General features: G+C 49.0%; 2 protein-coding genes across 6 annotated transcripts in view; both read left to right on the plus strand.

Moving 5' to 3' along the window:
* MIDEAS (mitotic deacetylase associated SANT domain protein) overlaps positions 1-18,766 on the plus strand; it is a 64,940-nt gene extending 46,174 nt beyond the window's left edge. For 4 of the 5 annotated variants that reach the window (XM_028091586.2, XM_028091500.2, XM_028091718.2 and 1 more), the window contains exons 4-13: positions 4,901-5,246; positions 7,218-7,284; positions 7,796-7,938; positions 8,040-8,143; positions 8,875-8,950; positions 9,639-9,727; positions 11,855-12,004; positions 13,177-13,389; positions 14,842-15,038; positions 15,411-18,766. In XM_028091586.2, coding sequence (XP_027947387.1) covers positions 4,901-5,246; positions 7,218-7,284; positions 7,796-7,938; positions 8,040-8,143; positions 8,875-8,950; positions 9,639-9,727; positions 11,855-12,004; positions 13,177-13,389; positions 14,842-15,038; positions 15,411-15,591 — 1,566 coding nt within the window. In that variant the 3' untranslated portion in view covers positions 15,592-18,766. Of the gene's footprint in view, positions 1-4,900; positions 5,247-7,217; positions 7,285-7,795; positions 7,939-8,039; positions 8,144-8,874; positions 8,951-9,638; positions 9,728-11,854; positions 12,005-13,176; positions 13,390-14,841; positions 15,043-15,410 lie in introns of those variants that run through there. The other variant, XM_028091779.2, reaches the window with a different exon arrangement.
* A 923-nt stretch (positions 18,767-19,689) lies between these two features.
* PNMA1 (PNMA family member 1) lies at positions 19,690-22,344 on the plus strand. Its single transcript, XM_028102244.2, has one exon. The coding sequence runs from the start codon at positions 20,491-20,493 to the stop codon at positions 21,550-21,552; it is 1,062 nt and encodes a 353-aa protein (XP_027958045.1). The 5' UTR covers positions 19,690-20,490; the 3' UTR covers positions 21,553-22,344.
* Positions 22,345-25,124: the final 2,780 nt, after the last annotated feature.

Consider the following 25,124-nt stretch of genomic DNA (forward strand, 5'->3'; position numbering starts at 1 on the left):
GTGTGCTCCTGGGGGCCTAGTACCATATGGGAAAAAGGAGAACATGGAAATATAGGAGGGATTCAAGCAACCCATGGAGATACTGTTTATATTTTCCAAACCAAACTTACGGATAAATGCACTTATGGGAGACAGTGAGACAGTTTTATACTTGAAGTTGAGACTGCCTAGGAGAATCTAGGGTGTGTGAATCTCTTTCATTTCAGGTCAGCAAATTTTGGCTTCTAATTTGGGTCAGGTTTTGTGCTAGGCACTGGGAGGCAGAGATGTTTACTTGTTCTGTCAGTACAGATATATATATGTTAAAATCTCTCACTAAGATTGAGGTTTTATCTCTTTGATCTTTTAGTTCTGTCAGTATTTGTTTTATACATTTTGATGCTGTTATTAGTTGCATACTCATTTAGAAGTAGATTAGACACTTCATCATTATGAAGTGTTTCTATTTATCTTTAGTAATCTTTTTGCCTCTTAAAGTCTGTTTTGTGCACATCTGACTTTCTTTTGGTTACTGTTGCAGGGGTGGGGGGATGGATGAGATGCGTATCTTTTCCATCTTTTTACTTTTAGCCCTTCTGTATCCTTATGCTTAAGGTGTATCTTTCAAATGGCCTATAATTGGAGTTTGTTATTATCTGTTCTGACAACCTTTGTCTTCTAGAGCATTGATATAGTTTACTTTTAACGTAATTACTCAAATACTTGGATTTAAATCTGCCTTCTTACGTTTGCCTTCTATTTATCCCGTATTGCCTTTTCTGTTCCTTTCTCCCACCCTCTCACCCCCTTTGGATTGATTGGGTTTGTTGTTCCATTTTCCCTCTTTATTAATTTATTAGTTATATGCTTATTTATTCTTATTTATTTACTTAATTATTACTCTTTTATTTATTTCTTTATGACTCTTTTAGTAATTATCCAGGCAGCCTTTCTTTCCTGGATTAATGTGAGAGAACTAAGCCCCACTAAAAGGAATTTGAATTCCTACCTTCTCAATTCACTGGAGGTTGGCACAAAGCTAGTACCATTCTAGATGCATAGGCGAGAAGCTAAGTCGTTACATACAGTGAATGCCTTGTGACATTAGGGCTTGTGACTCTTTTCTGGTTGAAAAGAGCTACTAGAGAGTAAAACATGCATTCTTGGCTTATTGAAATCTAATATAAATTAGTATTTTACCTCTTCCAGAACAATACAAAGTTCTTACAACACTTTTAACTCCATTTTTCACCAATCTCTAACTTGTAGAATTATTAACATGTATTTTCATTCTCTAAACATTTTAACATCACCAAGATGTTATAATATCATTGTTTTTATTAAGTTTTTAATTTTAATTCCAGTATAGTTAACATACAGTGTTATTTTAGTTTCGGCTGTACAATCTTGTGATTCAACAATTCTATACATTCCTCAGTAATAACATTATTGTTTTGTTCAGTTGTTGTTCATTTTAGATTTACTGAAAGACTTAGCATATTTGTTGCTTTTCATTTCTTCTCATATCTCCAAGCTTCTAGCTCAGATGATTTATGTGCTGCTTGAAAAACATCCTTTAGTATTTCCTTTAGTGTGAGTCTATTAATGATGAAATTTATTAGTCTTTGATTGTCTGAAAATTTTTATTTTTTTAAGATTTATTTATTAGCAAGAGAGGAGGAGGATAACTTTGCTGGGTGGAGAATTCTGTTTTGGTAGTTATTTTCTCTTGGCACTTAAAGAATATCACTCTTTTGTCTTCAGACTTCATTGTAGTTACAGTGTTGGGAAATCACCATGAGCCATATTGTTGTTTCTTTGAATATAAGGTGTCTTTTTATCTTATTGCTTTTAAGTGCTTTTTTTTTTTTGTCATTGGTTTTCAGCAGTTCTGCTGTTACACCTAAATATTGGTTTGCTTTGTATTTATCCTGTTTAGAGTTTGTAGTCCTTCTTAAATATTTCTTCTGCGCCATTTTCTCTCTTCTCTCCTTCTGGGACTCCAGTTACACACTTGTTAGAGTCTTTCACCATATCCCCTATTTTTGTCTGTCATGCACTTTTCTGTATTTCCACTTTGGCCTTTCAGGTCACCCCTTCTCTCTTTAGCTATATCTAATATGTTGTTAAGCTCACTCATCGAGTTCTTATTTTTAGTTATTTTTTTTGGTTACTGAATTTCTATTTGGTTCATTTTTAGAGTTCCTAGTTCTTTGATGAAATTTTCAACCTTTCATTTTATTGCATAATTTAGGCGTAGTTTTCTTAAAGTTTATGTCTGATAACGCCATTAGTGGGATCCCCAGGGGTCTCTTTCTGTTACGTTACTTCTTGTTTCTAAGTCACATTTTGTTCTCTTGTATATCTGGTGACTTTTAATTGCATGAAAATTGTTGAGGTAATTAAAGACTCTGGATGATATTCTTGTCTTCCAGAGAGGATTTATCTTTGCATCTGACTGGTAGCAAAGGGCATTAGCAATCCTGAATTACTTTAATTTAATCAGCCGTTGAGATGAGATGATTTTAAGCTGAGCATTACTCTATGTGAGGACTAGTCTATTTCTGATGTACCTTTATTCTGAGGATTTAGCCCTTTGGAGCCCCAGTCCAAAGCCTGGGGGTTTATCAGGCTCTCCTTCCTTGGCAAGGCCTAAAGCCCAATTTTTATTCTGCTAGCTCCTGGATTTGTTAAAAACTCTGTTTAGTTTCACAGTTTCCCAGTTACCTCTTCTAGTAATGCACCCACCTCTAGGGAAAACACAGCTCCAAATGCTGCACTCACCTCTTTCACTTTCCTTTTTTTCCTGTTATCTTGGCTCTTCAAGTCTTTGCCAACTGATTTGCTCTCTGCTACCTTCAGAAATGTGGTTTTTATATAGAGTTTGGAGTTTTTAGTTGTTCTCAGCTGGAGAGTTGGCCTGTGAGTCTGTCCTCTGTAATAGAAAGGGGAGCTTTAAGATTATCATGAACAGCTCAGTGTCTACTCTCTGGGTTGTTATTCCCTGGTTGTGATAGAGATTGGAGGCTAGAGGCCTCAGCTTGTCCCGAGGATGGCCGGAAGGAGCCTGAGCAACTACACAGCTCTGCATGCCCATTTCATAGATGAGGAAGTAGGTCTAGAAAAGGCAAGAGACCTACCTAAGTTCGTACAGCCAAGTAATGACAGAGCTAGCCCTGGAGTTTGGATCTCTTGAATCCCCACCCATGGATACTTTCACTTCACCAGGCTTTAGGAGGAGGTTTATTTATTTATTTTTGGTTATTTGTTTACTTATTTTTTTATTTTTCTTTGTATTACAGATATTTTCAATCTTGCACAAAAGTATAGAGAATGGTAAAATGAACCTCAATATTTAGCCATCCCCTGGCTTTAACGGTTTTCAAAATATAGACATTCTTTTTTTATTTGTATCTCCACTTACTTCTTCCTGCCGCTGGATACTTTTTTTTCGAAACAAATGCCAAACACCATATCATTGCATTCATACATACTTAGGTTTGTATCTGAAGTACACAATACGTAAGCTTTCTCCCTTCCTTCCTCCCGTCCTTCCTTCCTGCCTTCCTTCCTCCCTTGCTCCCTTCTTCCTCCCTTCCTCCCTCCCTTCTTTCTATATATAACCTCAACATTATTATCACACCTACAAAATCAATACAAAAAATATTGTCAAATATTCAAAATAGATTAATTCCATTTCCCTTATTACAAAATTACAAATCATGACAGTTAGCTGAGTTCATGTTGGATTTCTTGTCTGGCAAGTTTGGGGGCCTTCGACTCCACTGCATTTTTTTCTGTGCAATCATCTTGTTCCCCTAAGGGAGGAAGAATGAAGAATTTCATTTCTTCCTAGTCTGTAGAAAAGAAAAAAGGGCACGAATGGGTGAAAGGACATGGCCAGAACCTCACGGAGAGTCAGGGCCCTCTGCTGAAAGGGGTTGTGGGAGCTGGACCCCGGGAGGGGGAGAAAGCCTGCTGTTCCCAGGCCTCCTCAGTCAGTGTGGCCAGCCTCACCTGTCGGCCAGCTGTACCCCCAGGGAGATGATGTGGGTTCCATTCTCGCTTGAGAGGACAGGGATGGGGCAGAGAAAGGCGTCTATTCCCTTACAGCCCTACCTACCCTCTATCATGGGACTGATACTAGGAGGACAAGTTCTGTGAGGACAGGACTGTCTTGTTCATTCTGTGGTCCCGTGCCCCGCTCAGGTCATGGCACACAGCAGGCACCTCCGCCTAATACAGAGCTTGATAGCAGCCGGTATTTCTTGAGCAATTACTACATATCAGGTACTATTCTCAGTGATTTCCATGTATTAATTCATTTCGTCCTCATGGCTAACCCATTTGGTAGGTGTTTATTATTCCCAAGTTAAAAATGATGATGCACAGAGAAGTTAAGAATTTTAGGTGGTAAGTAAAGGAGGTAGATTCCATACCAAGCATTCCGGCTGCAGAGCCTGGACCCGTAACTACTATGGTTTCCTGTCCAATAGCATACTTCACCTCGGGGGTTGGGAACTAGGGCCTGTGGGCCAAATCCAGACCTAAGAATGGATTTTACATTTTATTTATTTATTTATTTATTTATTTATTTATTTATTTATTTATTTGGATTTTACATTTAAAAGGATTATTTGAAAAGGTTGGGGAGGAGGGGAAGAAGAAGAAGAATGGAGATGGGCGTGGAGCCCACAAAGCCTAAATTCACTCTCTGGCCCTTTACCGAAACAGTTTGCTGACCCCCAGCCTAGAGGAGACAGTGAAAGGAGTTTTGGACCTGTTCCCTGTCTCAGGTTTGCCTTGGCGGGTGTAGTGGGCAGACTCAGTTCCAAAGAGGAGACTGACAAGCCGTGGTCAAGTCTTCGGTTTTCCCAGCACATAGGAGGCTGAGCCATCTTGGTTCTATTTCCTTCTCCAGGCTGAGGACATGAATGTCAAGTTGGAAGGGGAAGCTTCAGCGCGGAAACCAAAGCAGCGGCCACGGCCTGAGCCCCTGATCATCCCCACCAAGGCGGGCACTTTCATTGCCCCTCCCGTCTACTCCAACATCACCCCATACCAGAGCCACCTGCGCTCTCCTGTCCGCCTTGCCGACCACCCCTCTGAGCGGAGCTTTGAGCTGCCGCCCTACACCCCTCCCCCCATCCTCAGCCCTGTGCGGGAAGGCTCCGGCCTCTATTTCAATGCCATCATGTCAACCAGCAGCATCCCAGCCCCCCCTCCCATCACGCCAAAGAGTGCCCATCGCACCCTGCTCCGGTCTAGTGAGTGACCCGCCCTCAGGGGCCATGGGGGGGGCAGGGGGTGTGGGGAGGGAGGGCAGTGGGCAGGGATGAGACTCCACTTATAGGGCTGCTGGAGATGGGGCTAAAGCACTGTAGGCAAAGGGGCTCCACTCTCTTCTCTGAGAGAGAAAAGGAGATTTTCCTGGTTCAAGAACAGGCAGGGGTGCGGGGGTGGGGGGGTATGAGCCCAACTGCTTGGGTTCAAATCCCAGTTCTACCATTTACTATTATTTGTGCAAATCATTTAAACCCTCTCAGCTTCAGTTTCTTCAGTATTTAATTGAAGATATTAGTAGTAGTGCGTTGATGATGAGATTGCCAATTTCAACTGTTTTGGGATCCACAAATAGCAGTTTCCTTGGGTTCAACCTAATAGCCACCTCACAGGGTTGTGGTGAGGTTCAGATGCATTAACAAACAAACGTAAAGCACTTAACGTCATGCCTGGAGCGTCACGTTTGCTCTTACTCTGTGGTAGATCCTGTCTCCTGGGTCTCTTAAACAGTTGTTTTGGCCAAGAGCAGACATTTTGGCAGGCCTGGCTAGTGAAGTGTTGAAAAATGTTTCCCACTCCACAAAAGGATCCTGTTTCCTCTGAAAAAATGGGATAATCCTATCTCTTAGGTAGTGGAGGATTAAGTGGGAGGTAGAAGGGTGAGGCTGCGCCATCACCAGATTAACCTCTGACCCTGACTCCCTTGGTGTAGCTCTCTGGTGCCCCCTGGTGTCTGTAGGTGAGAAATGGCTCACCCTGGGCTGGCTGACCTGCCGTCCCATGTACCCTCCAAGCTTCTGAGCTCCTCTCCCTCCCTGGGTTGTGCAGGAAGAAGTCACTGTAGAGACCAGACTGGCAGCAAAGAGAGGCCTCTTGTCCATCTATGAGTATTTATCGAGTACTTGGGTGTAAAGCGTTCAACTGGCCCTGGTGAATGCTTCAGCAGTGCATGGGACAGCATGGTCTGTTCTAAGAGAGTACAGGGTCATTAGGGAGTTAACACGGGAACCTGGGAGACAGAAGAGCAGAGGTTATGAGCAGAGTGGGATCAGTAGCCAGCGACTCAAGCAGACCCTAAGCTCCAAAGCCTGCAGAGGCTCCTAGCCTGGGGTGGTAAGAAAGCATTCAAGAGAGGGTGGGGCTAGAGCTGAGCTTAAACTAGGAAGGGGGTGGGGAGGGCCCACTAGGCTAAGGAAACAAGTGGTACAAAGGCCTGGAGGTGGGATGTGCAGGAAGAGTGATGAACCGTGAGTAAGCAGTGTGCTAGGATCTGGGGTTCAGGCAAGGGGGTAGGGGGAGGTATAGATGGAAGGGGGACTGCATGAGCCAGCTGAGCTGAGGAGTTCAGGTTTTATCTCAGGCTGCAGAGGGGAGTCGGCCAAGGTTTTGGTTTTGGAGCAAGGGAGTGTGTGGGTCACATGGGGCACTAAGATTAGCTCAGGAGAAACTGAGGCTGAGAATCCAGCATGGAAGTGAGAAGATAAGTATGAAATGGGGATCCCTTTCCCCACCTTGCTAGCGTGCCAAAAGTTTCAGCCTCTTGACTAGAGCACCTGCAGTTTAATGTTGGAGTTAATTCTGTAGGGTGGGAGCTCCTGGGGCAGGGACCCAGCTTTGGGTAGGAGTAGTAGTAATAATAATAATAGCTGATATTTATTGAGGGTGAGGCTCTGTGTGATTTCATTCAGTCCTCACATTAACCCTAGGAGGTGGGTAGTAATAGCCCCTTTCAGCAGGTGTGGAAACAGAAGCACCCACATGTTTGGCAGAGTCTCAGTTAGTCGTCACAGTTGCAGGCTGAGGAGCCAGGATTCAGGGGGCCTGATTTCCAAGTGTGAGTCTCTGTGAGTCACTGCTGTGGGTCTTTGCAAACAGAGCAGCCACGTAGGGTGGGGGTGGGGGAGCTTGCTGAAGGGAGGAGGGTGCCGTTCACCAACGTGCCTTTTGTCCCATAGATAGCGCCGAAGTCACCCCACCTGTCCTCTCTGTGATGGGGGAGGCCACCCCAGTGAGCATCGAGCCGTAAGTGCAGCCCTTCCTCTGGCCCGTGGCATGAGGGTGGCCGAGTGGGGTCCAGTGCGTGCGCGTCCCGTGAGGAAGAGGAGGGTCGTGTGGGGCCCACAGAGGGCTGAGCAGGCCTCTGAGATTCTGCAGTGGGTTCTGGGCTTTACTGTCCCCACCCTGCCTCTGTGTGGAAGTCACAGGGAAAGAAAGGACGAGCGCCGTTTAAATTTGCCTCTGAGGAGAATTAGGAGCGTAGTCCAAGAGACTCCTTCTGTGTCTGGAAACCGAGAGCTTCTCCCGTTTCCAACCTCTGGGCCTTGTCTTTCTGGCCGTACCAGGTGCCCTTTGCCAGGGTTCCTCATGGAAGGCAAATTCCCTTACACCCAGTTGGGGCCTTGCTGTGCTCAGCCTCTGCCAGCTACCCGCTGCATCTTCTCCCACCCCGGGGGGGGGGGGGGGGGGGGAGGGGGGAAGGATTCCCTATCACCACGGGGTGAGGCCTCACTCCCTGCACTTTCCACCCCTGCAGACGGATCAACGTGGGCTCCCGGTTCCAGGCGGAAATCCCCTCGATGAGGGACCGTGCTCTGGCAGCTGCGGACCCCCACAAGGCCGACTTGGTGTGGCAGCCGTGGGAGGACCTCGAGAGCAGCCGGGAGAAGCAGAGGCAAGGTGAGAGGGGACCGGAGCCAGGAGGTGAAGGTGGGCTGTCGGGCAGGTGGGTGGGCTAGGCCCGGAAAGTGATTTCTTCTCCCTTCCTACATGTGCTCCAGTGGAAGACCTGTTGACAGCTGCCTGCTCCAGTATCTTCCCTGGAGCTGGTACCAACCAGGAGCTGGCCCTGCACTGTCTGCATGAGTCCAGGGGAGACATCCTGGTGAGACAGCGGCCCTGGTGGAGGGAGGGACCCTCAGGGAGGCTGGCCTGGATCTGGGTCTTCTGCGCAGGAGCCAGGACTGCTGATCTGAGGCGGGCAGGAGGGTCTGACCAAGCTGGGGGTTGTAGGGGCTCCACCCACGGCCATCTTAGTTCCAAAGTCCAGACTTTGCTGCACAGGGCCCTCCCGTCTACCCTAGTCTCCGATTCTGGGTGAGTCCCCACCCTTAGAAAGGCTGTCACTAAGGCCTTTCTCCACCTGTGGCTGTCTGTCCTGGGGGCCGCATAGTCCCTCTTTTTTTTTTTTTAAGATTTTATTTATTTATTTGAGAGAGAGAATGAGAGAGAGAGAGCACGAGAGGGAAGAGGGTCAGAGGGAGAAGCAGACTCCCTGCTGAGCAGGGAGCCCGATGTGGGACTCGATCCCGGGACTCCAGGATCATGACCTGAGCCGAAGGCAGTCGCTTAACCGACTGAGCCACCCAGGCGCCCCGGCATATTCCCTTTTAAGAGGCCCATGGCCTGGTTCCGGAGCAGCCCCACCCCCCATGACCTCGTCATCCCGCCAGACCTCTTGTCCCTCAGCAGTTAAGCGGGGGCAAAAATAAAGGCCCACCCTACTACTCAGAGGGCTGAAGAGGCCTTCTGGGAGTTTTGCCTGGCACCTAGGATGCTTAGCCTACCACTAAGACTCCTGCAGGGCCTTGACCCTTTTCCTCACTTCCCCTTCAGGAGACGCTGAATAAGCTGCTACTGAAGAAGCCCCTGCGGCCCCATAACCATCCACTGGCAACGTATCACTACACAGGTGGGCCTGGGACCTGGAGCCTCGAGGGGTCTCCAGCATCAGTGGGGCCCAGCTTCGTGCTGAGTCACAGCCCTGGGTGTGGGTGAGGAGGTTGCAGGTGGACAAGCCAAGAGCCAGAGTGAAGAAACTGACGCCAAAGCTGGGGTAGTTCTCAAGGGGCTTCCTGTGCCCTGGAGGGGAAGGGAGAAAGGTGTGGGCAGGTGGGAGGCCATGCAGGCAGAAAAGTCCATGGCAGGGTGCAAGGGACAGGAGCTAGGGAGTGCCATCCAAACTAGCATCAGGTGCCTGGAACTTCAGACAGCCCCTGGAGTGCCCTGTCCCCTGCTGGGCGCTGTGCTCTAGAAGGGACACTGACCGAATGGCCTAATCACAGCTGCCACTGTCCTCGACCCCTGTGGGGCAGTGCATCTTGTGTGTGCCAGGCCTCTAGAGCATCGAGGGTTCCACAGGATTACCTCATTTAGTCCGCACCACAGCTGGTGCGGTGGCTTCTGTGATGAGCTCCCAGTTGGAGAGTGAGGGAGTGAGGCTCAGAGGCAAGTTAAGCGGCACAAGCAGGATGAGGATCCAGCCCTGAGAGCCTGCAGAGACCACCTGTGGGTGCCCTCACACTTCCGTGCCGCTCAGGATCGCCCCCTTAGGGGCGCCCGGCTCCACCTCACGACCTCGGCTCCTCCCTGCCCCACAGGCTCTGACCAGTGGAGGATGGCGGAGAGGAAGCTCTTCAACAAGGGCATTGCCATCTACAAGAAGGATTTCTTCCTGGTGCAGAAGCTGGTAAGCTGGGGCAAGTGAAGGCCAGGGACTGGCTGCATGATTTGGGGCTCCCTCTGCCGGTGGCGGGCTTGCAGTCCCTCACCAGGCCCTCTGAGAAAGCAGTTAGGTTAAGGCCACTCGGTATCCTCAGAGACAGACAAAACAAGGGGGAAAGATTGGGCCTTTCCTTCCCTTGGTTCCGAGCCTTCTTCCCTCAGGGTAGTGTGGCCATGCGCTGGGATCTCAGCGGGAGGCCTGAGTGGGCAGACCCAGCGAGGTCAGACTTCAGAGAGTGACCTGCCTTGCGAGGGGAACAGGAAGAGAAGGAGGGCTGCAGAGATGTGAGCCAGTCTCCAAGGGGCTGGGGTACTTCAAAAGCCACAATCAGCATGTGGAGGAGAGATCACCCTAAGAATGAGGGGAACTGAGAGCCAGCAAGGAAGAGACTGTGTAACTGACCTGGGGGGCCGCTGCCCCCTTCCTGCCAGACCCAGGGCTTCCTTCCAGTAACTCAGCGGACCAAGTAGAGGAGGCCAAGTCTAGTTTTCCTAGATTGGATTTATCTTGTCCTCTCCCTGTGTTCTTCTGGGAGAAGAAGAGTGCTTTGCTGATCCAAGGACTTGCATCTTTCCAGCAGCCCTGCCTCACAGAATCTGAGCCTTGTGGACCACTGAGGAAAGAAGGGTTTCCAAGAATGTGTCCTCTTCTCCTGGAACTGTAGATTATGCCAGGACAGCTCTGGGGACTGGGCAAAGTGCTGATGAACTCTCCTACAAGGGCCTTGTTGTGAGGACAGTCATTTGCTGGGGTTTAGCAACACTGCGTTCCCAGATTGGGCAACATTTCTGCGAAGTACATGCCTGTGAAATACACTGCGGGGCCCCTAACGCCTTAATGAAAAGAGCAGACCATTAGTCATACAGATGGTCAGAGAGAATTGATAGCAAAAGTGTAAACAGGATCTAATTAATACATTTGTGACTTGGCCATTCCTGTGAGATTGGAGCACATCTGTTTCCTCCTCGGGCACTGAGGACTGTCACTGACCCCTTGGGCTCTGTGGATAGGACTTCCCAGCTCCCTCTGCAGCCCCATAGTTGGCTGAGCTGCCTGGGAGCCTGGGGCAGAAAGGGCAGAGTCAGAGCAAACAGCCTCTGTGTGGGAAACGCTCCAGAAACTAAACCCAGGAGCCAGATGGATTTGTGACCTGGGAGGGCTAGGGTTTCAGAGGCCGGGAGGCCCCTTGGAGGCTCATCTACAAGTGAAGAGACTCGCCTAAAGGCACACAGCCATTTAGTGGCAGAGTTAGGAGTAAGGCTTGGGCCTTCTGCTTCCTTTTCAGGTTTTCCAGAACTTTCTTAGTGTCCCTTCAGTCCCTCTCTGACATAGGACAGTTTAACATTTCTCTAAGCCTCACTTGCCAGTTGCAGCACCCTGGGGAGGAATGACACTGTTGCCCAGCTTGATGAAGGCAGTTTGTGTTGCTAGGTCTGCGCTGGCTCTGAACATGGATGGTGTCCAGACTTTTTCACCCTGAACTTTTTATTTTGGAAAAACTTCAGACTTACAGCAAAATTGAAAAAATAGTACAGTGAACACCCATGTACCCCTCATATACATTTACCAGTTGTTACCGTTTGCCATACTTGCTTTCCCTCTCTCTCTCTTTCTCTGTCTATATATAAATTTATATACACCCTACTTCCTCTCCCTGTTTTAACTAATCATTAAAAGGTAGTTACAGACATCATGACACTTGATCCAAATATCACTTAAAAACAAGGATATTCCCTTGCAAAACCACAATACCATCATCATACCCAAGAAATTTAAACTGATACAGTAATATTCTCTAATATGCAGTCCCCATTCAGATCTCCCCCAATGGCCTCATGTTGCTTTTAGCTTTTTAGCTTTTTTAGTTTTTTTTCTTTTCTTTTCTTTTTTAACCGTGCTGAAGCATTGGTCAGTGGTTTGTTCAGAGTAGGCATCGGAGGAATGGTTGTATTTCCTGGGTTTCTCGGGTTTAGCATTTGCTGCGGTTGTGGCGGCGGGGGGACGGGACGTGAGTGGATGGAAAAGGCTGGAGTATCCCCAGGCAGGTGAGCTAAACCAGGAACTCTGACCTCAGTTTTGGCTTCAAACCAGATCCAGACCAAGACCGTGGCCCAGTGCGTGGAGTTCTACTACACCTACAAGAAGCAGGTGAAAATTGGCCGCAATGGGACGCTAACCTTCGGCGATGTGGATACAAGCGACGAGAAGTCAGCCCAGGAAGAGGTTGAAGTGGATATTAAGGTGACTCCCTTCCCAGCTTCGGCTGCTTAGAGCCTTGGCTGTGTCTGGGGCCAGGGGCTGAGTTGGGAGCCTGAGGCCAAGCTCTCTGGAAGTCCCTGGAGGGTAGAGAGAGGAAGGCAGTGTCCCTGACAGCCCCAAGGAGCTGATATCCTGGGCACTGGACCCGGACCTTTTAGGTTCCCCTCTCTATCTGCCAGTGTCGTGGTAAGAACAGGTTGTGTTGACGCAGAAGCCCAGGGAGTTTTCCCACAGTATTTGCACCAGCGCTGACTTACTGTCCCCTGGCAGCAGATGTCTAACACTGTTGCCCAAACTGGAGTCATTCTTAATACAGCCATGAATATGTTCTCTCTGCATCCCGACCACATGTCACTGTTACCGATTTTGTCATGTTCACATACCACCTGTGCTTCTCCTACATGCTTTTCTTTAAATCAACTCATTTTTTACTCAGAAGAGAAACATTGTATCACAATCATAAATAGATAACCAGCATTGTTTGCCATAGAAGGTACTAGTGGAAATAAGTAGATAATGAAAACCAAACAATGTTATTAAATTCTAGGTGGATACTCTTACCTGCCAAGGCTCTGAGTCTTGGGCCTGACCTCTGTTTAATTAAATCTGGAGAAGTATAGAGGACCCATTAAGATCCAACTCGAAACTTTGTCCTTGACACAATCAGGATAGAAAGAAAATTGAAAAGTGAATGTTATTTAATTCTCTGTCCATGTATCCACCTATCCACTTAGTGTATCTTGGTGATGTGCTAAGCAGGGAGTGGTTTGGTCCCCAGTGTGCAGCTGGGAAGTGGGTGCAGGTCCCAAAAGCATGACAAAGATGGTTTAGAATTGCAGCTAAGGCTGCCGCCTGGCCAGACCACCTTGCTGAAGGATGTGTCTCTTGGACTGGCATGCTCCCACCCTGCCCCTAACTCAGTCTCAAGTGCTCCGTCTCTTCCTGGGGGCTTCCAGGGCCCCAGACTCCATCGTCTTTCCTAGGCTGACTAGCGGGGGAGCACAAAGAACTGCAGCACGGGAGGCCGCGCGGGCCAGGCCAGGCCAGGCCAGCAGGATGAGCAGGGGCTAGTGGCCCCGGGCTGGGTCAGAAGCAGGGCAGTGCACTGTGTAACTGACCTCCAGGCTCACTGCCCTCCTTCTTGTCCCCTGTAGACTTCCCAGAAGTTCCCTAGGGTGCCTCCTCCCAGAAGAGAGTCTCCAAGTGAAGAGAGACGGGAGCCCAAGAGGGAAGTAAAGGAGACCAGGAAGGAGGGGGAGGAGGAGTTGCCAGAGATCCAGGAGAAGGGAGAGCAGGAAGAGGGGCGAGAGCGGAGCCGGAGGGCTGCGGCTGTCAAAGCCACACAGACACTACAGGCCAATGAGTCGGTAAGTGTGCCCTCCACTGGGGGAGTCCAGGGCCAGGAGGAGGGCTGGAGCTGGGCCTGGGGCTGTGGGAGGGAGGGCAGAACAGGAACATGGAACCCTGTGTGGTAGGTACTGTCATTAGTCCCATTTTACAGATGAGGAAATTGAGGCCCCTAGGTAAGACAACTAGTAGGCAGCCTGACTCCAAAGTCTGCTATCAATTTTTATACTATATTGCTTCTGGATCTGAGACTCAAGAAGAAGGCTTTGTGAAGACCTAAAAGGCATGTGGGACGTTGGGGAAGCATTTATGAGTTGTAGGTCAGGCAGGCTCCCCCTAAGAGAGCTGTGTCCTCACCACGAACGTCTGGCAAGAACGGGCTGAGACCGTGAGAACAACAATGGCCCCTCACACATGTTCTCCACACAGTGCCTTCCTGCCCATTATCTCTCGTTGATTCCTCACGGTAACCCCATAAAGTGTTAACACCTACCTGGAAGATAGAGGGTTCAGAGGTGCTGAGTGACTTGCCTGAGGTCCTGCCCACGGTCCTTGTAGTGAGGTCCTCTGTCCACCGTATCACAGACCAAGAAGCCAGACATACCGGCCAGTGTGTGCAGTGTGCGCAGTGTTCCTTGTCGGGGAGAGTCCCCCAAAAGAGAGCAGGGATGGGAAGGGCCTATTAGGGAACTACCATGAGAACCTTTTAAAAAATATTTTTGTGTTGTACACTTACGCTTGCAGGAGACCCCCCCACCCCCACCCCAGACTGTGGCCAACAGCTGTTTCCTCTCTTCCGAGACTTGGCTGTGCCCCTTTGCCAGGAGCTGTGCTCTGTGTACAAGCTCCATCGAGTTCTGCTGACTTCTGTGAATACGTCCCTATGAGGGTCAACCCGTGCACATACTTATGACTAATGATGGCCATCTGAGGCTCCCCTAACCCAAGGCCCATGATTCCTAAATCCTGAGCAGCGCCCGTCCAGCTCTGTGCCGGGGTCCTCCACTCTCGGTCGTTTGCTTGTCTACTGGGCATTTCCGCTGGTGGCTCATGTTGTCTGTCCCATTCACTAGATTTCGAGTTCTCTGAGAGCAGGGGTTCCTGTCTGTCACCTCTGTATCCCCAGCATCTGGCACAGTCACATGGACTTGAATCTCATTTACGGAATTAAGGCATGAATGAATGGGCTAAATGGCTGAAAACATGCAAACAGCATTAATTGAGACACCAAGGCCCCCCGTCAGATAGATGCATGGAGAAGCCCTGGCTGCCATAGGCTGTCCCACAGAATGACTGTACCAACAGCTTTGCAAAGATAAGAGTTGGCCAAAGACCGGAATGGGCTGCCAAAAAGCAGTGAGTCCCTTGTCACTGAAAGGATTCAAGTGGATTCTAGGGGACCATTTGGCAGGAGTGATTCAGGAACCTCACTTTCCCAGATCTCTCACCTCTCCTTGTCTGATCCTCTCCAGGCCAATGACATCCTCATCCTCCGAAGCCATGAATCAAATGCCCCTGGGTCTGCTGGTGGCCATGCCTCAGAGAAGCCAAGGGAGGGGACAGGGAAGTCACGGAGGGCACTACCTTTTTCGGAGAAGAAGAAAAAACCAGAGACATTTAACAAGACCCAAAATCAGGAGAACACTTTCCCTTGTAAAAAATGTGGCAGGTAAGATGGTGGCCCTTCCACCCCTGGGACCTAGCAGGGTGGCCACGGTTGGGGGGCAGGGGAGAGGGAAGAGGCAGTGGGAACTTTCCCCTTGTCTTCTGATTGGCAGCGAGGGTTTCTAGGGCAGTGATGTCACCTGGCTCCGAGAAGAGGGATGATGGTGCTGAATCAGGAACCCCTCCGTTTGTTCCCTAGGAGGAGGGTGGGGGTGGGCGAGTGGCCAGAGCCCGTCAGGCAGGGCTGAGTGTGGGCCCAGGCGGGGCGCACACTGCGCACACTGCGCACACTGCACACGCACGCACGCCCTAGGCTGGTGGTCCCAGGGGCGTGGGGACGGCCCTCTGACTTGAGCCCCTCCTGCCCCGGCTACAGGGTGTTTTATAAGGTGAAGAGCCGCAGCGCCCACATGAAGAGCCACGCGGAGCAGGAGAAGAAGGCCGCCGCTCTGAGGCAGAAGGAGAAGGAGGCGGCGGCCGCCGCGGCCAGCGCGGCGGCCGCCTCTCCGCACCAGCCGGCCCTGCGCGAGGAGAGCGGCGCGGGGGAGAGGGGCTGACGGCCCGGGGTGGGGGGAGCTCGGCCGCGAGGCCCCGGGGCCGCCCCTCTCCCCGGACCCCCGGCCCTCCCCGCACCAGCCCGCCCGAGCTCCTGCAAGCACCCCGGGACCTCCGGAGGGAGAGAAGAGAGATCCCGTGGACTTTTCTCTGCAAAACGAGACAATAAAATAAACGGCTCTTTTATTTATCAAAGGCCCGGGAGCAGTCTTCAGGGCTGCAGGATCCAGTTCTCTTGCATTCGGTGTCGGAAGTCGCCCTTACGCTTTCCTGGAACAGCCGAGGTCCCTGCCGGCTGGGGCTGTCGCCCCCCTCGGGAGGGCCTCCAGCGTCGCCACCGCCGCCCACGCCGGGACCTCGGCCGCCGCGCAGCCTCTTCCGTCCGTGACAGCACCCCCCCCCCCCCCGGCCCCACGGAGAGCATAGCACTAGCTCACCCTCCTGGCAGCAATATTTCCGCTCCCCAGAGGACCTCAAAGGCTGCACAGGCCCTGCCCCAAGCCCCGGGCAAAAGGGACTCCCCGGGAGGGAGTGTGGTGGTCTCTCTGAGAGGGAGCTCAGCCTGGTACCTGTGCTGTCCCCTACACGACAATGCCCAGGCCTGTGCCGCTCCCGTGACCCTGTCCCAGGCCACCTCTGGGAGGAAGCCTCCCGGAATGCCTGTAGGTCAGAGGACAGGTACCTGTCCCTTTGCTGCTGGCGAGCAGCCTGCTGGGGCTGAAGTTTTCTCGAATGTGTGGGGGAGGGACCGCCATGCCTCCCGAGCCCTCAGCCTGTGGGAGGGCAGGCCGCACGTGGTGGAAGCTGCAGGGTGGGGCTGGAGGGAACTTTTTGATAAACCTTGGCTCTTCCTGCTTCCCACCTTTTTGCCAAACGCCTTTGGGCCCTGGAGGCTGCTAAGGGAGCTTATCTGGGGCCCAGCCTGCTCCTCCCGGGTGCAAGTTCCTCACTGCCTCTGTCCTGCCCTTGGCAGCTGCCCTCTAACCCCATCCCACCTGGTCTAGTGCTGATATCCACAGCGCAGCCCCCAGCCCTGCTTGCTGGAGATTCCTGGATCCTTCCCTGGGAGGGGGAGGTCTCCTAACCAGATTGGACAGGAGCCTTCATTCCTTGACTTGTGTCATTTAAGAGCTATTTATTTATTCTTAATATTTAATTTTTAACATCCTCTCAGGGACCAGGGGCCTCCTGCTTTCCAGAGGCCCGAGTGCATTTATCCCAAAACAAGGCACCTTCTTGGCATCCACCCCACCCCACCCATTCCTAAGACCCTAAGGCCCCTCACCTCGTTGCTCTGGAAGCTTTTGCCAATAGGAGTGATTAGTAGCACTGAAAGAGGGTGGAAAAGTGTGAGGTGTCACCAAAGCCACACAAAGACTAGCAGAAGCAAGGGAGATCAAAGGCAGTTCTTATTGCTACCTCTTCTCTGGCTGTATTTTCAAATTGCCTGAGGGGATTGGCTGGAAGCCAGAATTCTAGTCTTGTTTCTGGCTGGACAAGCCATATTTGGCATGGAGTCACTGAAGTGAAGGGCTGGAAGGTTCTAGAGGCCCCATCACTTGCCAGTCCTATAGGAGTGCTGAGTTATTTTTCTGATCTTGTTATTCAACTTTAGTTGTGTTAAAAGTTCCAAGTGCATGCAAGTATATGACAGATCAGCAGGTTAGGAAGGAGCTGAAAATTCTGCTACTCTCCTTACGAGAGAGCCTAAAGGCGCCATATTTGGTAGCTGGGAGTGGGGAGGGAGTTTTGTTTCTAAACTATGCACTAGCAGGTGTTCTTCAGCATTCATTTATGCATTAATATGGTTCTTTAGGACCCCAGCGATGGGAGTAACAAAATTCTTCTCCCCGCCAGACTCCAGGAAGCTACCTAGAACAACTTCCCAGTTTCCCCCAAAGGCTTCTTCAAGGTCCCAAGACCGCAAAAATCTGGTATACCCTCCAGAAACAGGAGGGTGGCAAATTTAGGCTGTCTTCTAAATCACTTGTGTAATAAGAGTGCCTTCGCAGCTTCGCCCCAAAGTGCTACTTATGTTTCCCGAGGTTTTTTTCTATTAAATAGTATTTAGTTTCAGGCCCCTCCGTGGACATGTAGTAAAAGGAACCCCCTTCATTTAGAGTGATTCTCCTCTTCTAAGCTTATAGAAATCAGACTAGGTGAATGTTGGGGGAGAAAATCAAGCTGATACCTCTGTATTAATTCCACCAGACACTGTATTTTCGAAGGGCTCATGCTCCATGATGGATTCATATCTAGAATATAAGGTGAAAGTTAAAATGTGTAGAGGGCAGTTGCCATTTTTCTAAGTGACCTGCCAATAAAGTAGGTGCAGCCATAAGAGCTGGGATAGGTATGTCCTTTATGGTGCTTTCTCCCTGTGAACACAATAGGCTCGTCTTCTGTTTTTTCTTTCTCTTTTCTATTCAGAGCTGTTTAAGAAGTTAAATGACAAACACCTCCAGCTTTATAATGCCCTCCCCACACCATCTCCCATATCCATCTTCCAGTCTCCATCTACACTTAGCTAAGGGCATGAAACTAACCTAGTGCCTGTGTTCCAGACCATTTCTGAGGTCTCTTACCCACCCAAGGAGACTGTGCTTCAGCGCACTGTTCTCCATGCCTTCAGCAGCCCCCCCTTACAGCTAAGGTACACCCTCATCCCTTCTGCCACCGCCCCCCACCCCGGCACAGAGGTCGTGTGCTGCTTATGTCTAAAGAGATCCCCTATATTTAACTGCCTCAGTGACCTAACCTCTTTCTTCTCATGTGCCAGATGTTAAGATGAAGGAGGAATACGACACATAACCCAAGCCTCAGCTGTTTAAATATATTTTCACTGGGGCTTTTTTTCGAATGGTATTTATTACCAGACTGGCAAGCCTAACTCCTTAGGTTTACGGGAAGTATGCTATTTTTATAAAACAATTGTATGTCCTCCCCATATTTTGCTGTGTTAGTATTTGCCTCTAACAATTTGCAGCTGTTTCACCTTTCCCTCATTTGTCTCTAAGTTGAAGGCCTTGTTTGGAGGGGACAGCACAGGAACAGCCTTGACAGTCTGTAATTATTGTACAAATATTTTAATAGCATATAAATAAGTATATTCCTTTTATTTTGGAAAAAAACATCAGACACTGCCTTTTGTGTGTTTGCTGCCTGTGGCACCCCTTTTTAAAAAGACTGTTACATATTAAAATAGTGTATATATATATAAATATTACCTCTTTTGCTGTACAGTTGTGATAGACAAGACTGAAGATTTTATTTTTTGTGTGCTTTTTATAAAAAAGAAAAAATAACACACTAAAGTAAATCTTGCGGATGTGATTGTAATGTACCTATGTAACTTATTTACTTTTGAATGTTCTTCTGTATCTTTAAACCTTTTATTAAATAAGGTTTTAAAAATTCAGAGTTGAATGCTGTGTTCTTTTGGGGAGATTTTCACCACCTGGGATTGACCCCGTTTTGCTTGCAGGGGATTACGTGACATTTTTGAATTACAAGGATTCTCTTTTATCACCTCTTTGTCAATGACGCCAGGGCAGGAAAAATAACACGCTAACGTTTGCCTGGCCACAAAGATTACTGAAAAGATATTTTTACAAAATTTTAGACAAGAAAAAGTCTCAACTCAGTGTCTCACACAAAAACACGGACACGGGACACTTCCCACGTGTTAGTTTCGTTGAGATGAAGTATGGAGGGTGCAGAATGCAATCAGGTGGCACAGAGGGACCCGCAGTGCTCACGACGGTATTTTCCTACGCAGCGGCAGACCAGTCTGCCTTGATGGACGCATTTCAACAATATCACCTTAACTCCACTCCAGAATTATATTATCTTTTAAATACGGTCCTTTGTTTAAAAAAAATAAATCTGGGAAATGTGAAAAAGTAAATGCGCCATCAGAGTAAGCAGTGCCCGGAGCGCCTCGCTAGCACCATGGCAACCGCTCGACCCCGCGAACCACGGGAGCGCGCGGAACTTGCGTCGTCAAGGCCACCGTTGCCATGGCTACGCACAGCCGCGGGGGCTGGCCGCGACGGACTTCGCTCCCGGAGCCGGCCCCGCCCCCCACTGCGGCAGGAACGCTTCCGCTGGCTGCGGGTCGGACGGCCTGGCAACCGAGCTGCGCCACACCGCCGCAGCCCGTTGCAGCCGGCGCACGGCCGCGCCTCCCCGCCGCTGCCTCCGCCGCCTGTAGCCTCGCTTCCCCGTCCTTCTGGCGCCTCCGCTGCCCGGCCTGTGTCCGCGGTCCTCAGCCGCCCTCGCCGCCTGGAGCCATCACTGCGTCTGCAAAGAAACCGCTTGCGGGCTGGCCTCGCCGCCGCCGCTGAGACCTCAGAACTGTCTCTTCCTTCTGGGACGACACAGCCCTCGTCTGCAAAGCAGCCGCTCCTCACCCGACTGAAGGCCGGACTCCGACCGCGAACGCCGGAACGTCTCCGGGAGGAGCCCCGAGTTCCCCGCGCCCCGGCTGCGGGGAGAAGACGGCCACGCCCCGCGACCACACCCCGGCGCCTCTCCAGCCCCGCGGCTCCTGCCTTCGCCACCCGCACTCGCTCCTCGCCTTCTGCGCTGCGACGCGACACCCTGCCTGCAGGTGGGGGACCCGACCGGAGACGCAGGGTGGCGGCGGACGCGTGATTGACTGCCTGAGCCTCCCAGAGGCTTCGCTGCGAGAACGAGCCGACGGACTGACTGACTTTGGGCGGGGGGCAGCGAAAGGACAAGAGCAGGACTCTGGTGTCATTTGTTACTTGTGATTGCGTGAAGCTTACCTCCCTCGGGCATATTGGGGGGAGTGTCTGCTGCTGTCCCTAAGTCCTAGAGCACAGGGAGCCACAGTCTAATCTGTATTTGTAGAATTGGGATCCTTGGTAGTTGGGAAAATGGCGATGACACTGTTGGAAGACTGGTGCAGGGGGATGGATGTGAACTCCCAGCGAGCCCTGCTGGTCTGGGGGATCCCAGTGAATTGTGATGAGGCTGAAATCGAAGAGACCCTCCAGGCTGCGATGCCCCAGGTGCCCTATCGAGTGCTTGGGAGAATGTTTTGGAGGGAAGAGAATGCGAAAGCAGCCTTGTTAGAGCTCACTGGCGCTGTCGATTACGCCGCGATCCCCAGGGAGATGCCCGGTAAAGGAGGGGTCTGGAAAGTGGTCTTTAAACCCCCGACTTCCGATGCTGAATTTTTAGAAAGGTTGCACCTCTTCCTAGCGAGAGAGGGGTGGACCGTGCAAGATGTTGCCCGCGTCCTTGGGTTTCAGAACCCCGCTCCGGCCCCAGGCCCAGATATGCCAGCAGAGATGCTAAACTATATTTTGGATAACGTTATTCAGCCTCTTGTTGAGTCCATATGGTACAAGAAGCTGACGCTGTTCTCCGGGAGGGACATCCCGGGGCCTGGGGAGGAGACCTTTGATCCCTGGCTGGAACACACCAATGAGGTCATAGAGGAGTGGCAGGTGTCTGATGTAGAAAAGAGGCGGCGGTTGATGGAGAGTCTTAGAGGCCCTGCCGCTGATGTCATCCGCATCCTCAAGACTAACAACCCTTCGATAACCACTGCCGAATGCCTGAAGGCGCTTGAGCAGGTGTTTGGGAGCGTCGAGAGCTCTAGGGATGCGCAGGTCAGATTTCTGAACACTTACCAGAACCCGGGAGAAAAGTTATCTGCATATGTCATTCGTCTGGAGCCTCTTCTGCAGAAGGTGGTGGAGAAGGGGGCCATAGATAAAGATAACGTGAACCAGGCCCGCCTGGAACAGGTCATTGCCGGGGCCAACCACAGCGGGGCCATCCGAAGGCAGCTGTGGCTGACAGGGGCTGCGGAAGGGCCTGCGCCTAACCTCTTCCAGCTGCTGGTGCAGATCCGCGAGGAGGAGGCCAAGGAGGAGGAGGAGGAGGCCGAGGCCGCCCTCCTGCAGTTAGGCCTGGAGGGGCACTTCTGAGGCCCAGGAGTTGGGCTGTGGTGCAGATGTGGGCCACGGCTGCTTTCCTTGTCTCCGCGCTGTCTTACAGGTGTGTCTCTGAGTTGTAAAGGCTTCACCGTGTTCTGTTGTTTTGGGGGGTGGGGGGAGTCAGGCCTGGGTATTTATGTAACATTAGTACAGTGGCGCTGGTGAGCCCCCTGAGCTGCTGCGAGTGAGTCCTCCTAGCCGCAGTGCCGAGTAAAGACCTGCACACAAGTGCTCAGTGTAGGCTCTCGTGGCGGTCGTCAGTTGTGAACCTGTGAATCCGTGACACTTCCCACGGAGGTGAGCAAGTGGGAAACTGCATGTTCAGATGTTCAGGGCAGGGCCTGGCAACACAACAAGTGTTCAGTAAAATATGAGCTGTCCTTAAGAATATCGTGAATAGTTTTTGTGTTTACAGTAAATTGCTCCTCATTTATATTAATGGAAAGAAATGTGACTTAATTAGATACTATTTAGTTATTCAACCTTACAAATTTCTTATTTTTCATCTTGAAACATCTGGATCAGTTTAATTGAAAAGTATTCTGAGACTATGGAATGGGGTGTTAGAAAAATACTGCAATTCTAGAATTATGTAAATCAATTTTTCTCTGTACAAGATACAGAAATAAATTGCATGGGGAGGTCAATAAGAACCAGTTACAGTATCTGTTCCCCCATTTCAAATCTTTTGTCATTGAATAGTTCTTGTTCATGCTGATTCTAAGTGTTCTAAATTTGAAGTTATCAAAATACATGTATATGAATAAAAGAATTTTAAAATTCTGTTGTCTTGTTTTTCTGACACATATACAAAATTTCAGTGTAATTAAGCTCTATATTCTCTTTTCTTAGGAAGACTTCCCCATGTCACTAAAAAAAGCAAACTTCAATTACTTTAAGCTTTATAGCATACTGTAAGTATAAATCGCAGAACCTTTTTTTTTTTTAAAGATTTTATTTATTTATTTGAGAGAGAATGAGAGAGAGAGAGCACATGAGAGGGGGGAGGGTCAGAGGGAGAAGCAGACTCCCTGCTGAGCAGGGAGCCCGATGCGGGACTTGATCCCGGGACTCCAGGATCATGACCTGAGCCGAAGGCAGTGGCTTAACCAACTGAGCCACCCAGGCGCCCCGTAAATCGCAGAACCTTTCAATGTATTCCATTTTTGCACATTTTCTATTAGAAGGCTAAATAGATGTAAGTAAATATTACTATAAAATGTTAGGAAATACTGAAATGGGGCTCCGATGTTATCTAGCAATGCTTTTTCTTCCCTTTTAAATCCCTTTTCAGCTAAAAGTGTTTGTTTTGCTACAGAAATAATTCCTCATACCTGTTTAAAATGAATGTTTCAGATTTATAGCAGCCATTTTATATCCAGAGGATATAAACAGGGAAAGAGTTTAAAAACATGTTTGACTGCAGAGAATCAGTGACTGAAGATGTTTGTCTTGAGATCCCAATAAGTCCAGAAGAGGTTACATGAACATAAGAGTTCAGTGGGGTTTTCCCCTAGTAACAAGGCTTTAAAATTATAGCCAACCTATTTAACAATCTTAAGGCAAAAAAATTATCAAGGCTAATACTGGTATACAGTCTAAAAGATTTTTCTGTACACTCACTTATGTCCTCATCTCCCACGTCAGGTCTGTTCCACCCTCACAGTCTTCTCCTAACTCTCACATCTCTACATATTTGACCCTTAAAACAGATATGCAAGTCTTCGCTTCCCCCACCAAACATGTCCTCATTCCTCCACGCCCCAACTCACAGAGCCTCCCCCTCCATTCCCATCAGCATGGCAGCATGGCACTGGGTACACGCACCCCCCTCACTTCTCAGAATCTTACCTGTACACACACACTCACTCCCACCTCTCCCCCACCCAGCACTCCATCACACCCCACCCCACGCATACAGTGCAGCAGTCTCCCACCCCAACCATACATTCCTGTCTCTCCACACACACATGCACACGTGCTCCCACTGCTGCCCACACCAGCCGGCCACCACATATACACACATTCTCACCCATACATACTACATTCATAACAAAAGTGATTGTGGTCTTCATTTTTTTCACCCAATGTTATAGGCATCCTTCTATGTCTGTACATAGGAATACACCTTTTTATAGCCGCAGAGTTGACTGCATTTTAGAAAGGAGGGTTATCACTTGGGATTCTTTTATTATATATAATAATCATATATCTACATATACATACATATATATTTATATAATACATATATATGGTATACATGTCAGGATTCTAGACAGCCACCCTTTATTCTAGAAAGTAATGAACTAAAAATAATGAGCTGTTTCTAATCTGAATTAAGGTTTTCTCTTTATAGGCTCAGAAATTAAAACCTGCTTTTTAAAGGAGGACAGCAGAAAAAAACATCCTTATAACCAAAAAACTGTGGAATAAAGAAGTAGAAAGTGCACTACGGTACCATTCTGAGACCAAAATTGTATTCAGCCGGTAGCACAGAATATGTGCTGAGACAATGTGTAATGTTACGGCTATAATTGGGTTCTTCCCTGTTTCTTGTGTATCACAAAGGGCTAGCCAATGTCAGGTTTATTCCAGACCACACATCAGGGGCCTATCAACCCATCTTAACCTTGTACACTACTAGTGAGGAGAGTACTAGGAATGGCCAAGTGCGGTAGTCACTTGCTGTCCTGGGAAGCACTCACCAGGACACTAATCATTGAAATGGTGCCCAGAGAACTTACGGTGAAGACTTACAAACCTGGGAGAGGAGATTGTCATTGGTGGTGAACTATAGGAAAAACAAAAAACAAAAAAAGAAATGAGTCAATCTCTTTCCCCCTCTCTCTCATACACATGCACACAAGCTGTGTGGAAAGTTTGATCCAAAGACCAAATTTCTTCAGAATTGAATGTCATTGGAAGTTCATGTGGTTGCTCTGTACTAGCTAAAACTAATGGTCATATAACCAAAAAAGATACATTTTTTTTATAAAATAACACAATTTATTACTATTTTAAAACGTCTCACAAAATAACATTCAGAAACTCAACATTTCTAAATAATTTAACACAATAAGTTTAGTCATAAAGTCATGCTACAAAATTCCTGCATATAAAAGATTATTACCAAAGTATTAATAGATGTTAAAATGTTCTTCAGAATGGAGTTGGTTCTAGAGGCCAAAGATTCTGGAATGACGCTCGTTACCATGCTGACACCCTGGGAGAAGCAGTTAGCTCTATGTATATTCTCTATAGCTACCAACTCACCAGTCTCTGGATGGGATTGATCCCTCCAGGCAACAGCACCTCAGAGGCAGGTACCCTGCAGATCAAAGAAGCAAAGAACTTCCCACCCTTGTAACATGAGCCACAACTTAATTTAACCAACATCTAAATTAATTTTTCAAATCTAGATGTGGGAAAGATAACTCACAAAGTTCCTATTCTGAGTAAGAGAATTCTACTTGACATATTCCCTAGAGGGATGACTGTCAATGTAGCAGACTTGGAAGGTGACACCAAGGAGGGAAACAGGGAAATCCTGACTCTGATTATGT

The sequence above is a fragment of the Eumetopias jubatus genome, unplaced genomic scaffold (assembly GCF_037043125.1).
Source record: "Eumetopias jubatus isolate StellerSeaLion01/CBP00866 unplaced genomic scaffold, mEumJub1_p1.0 scaffold_7, whole genome shotgun sequence".
Lineage (NCBI taxonomy): Eukaryota > Metazoa > Chordata > Mammalia > Carnivora > Otariidae > Eumetopias > Eumetopias jubatus.

What these genes read in the sequence shown, in the direction of transcription:
- PNMA1 (XM_028102244.2), top strand. Translation starts at nt 20,491, where the DNA reads ATGGCGATGACACTGTTGGAAGACTGGTGCAGGGGGATGGATGTGAAC.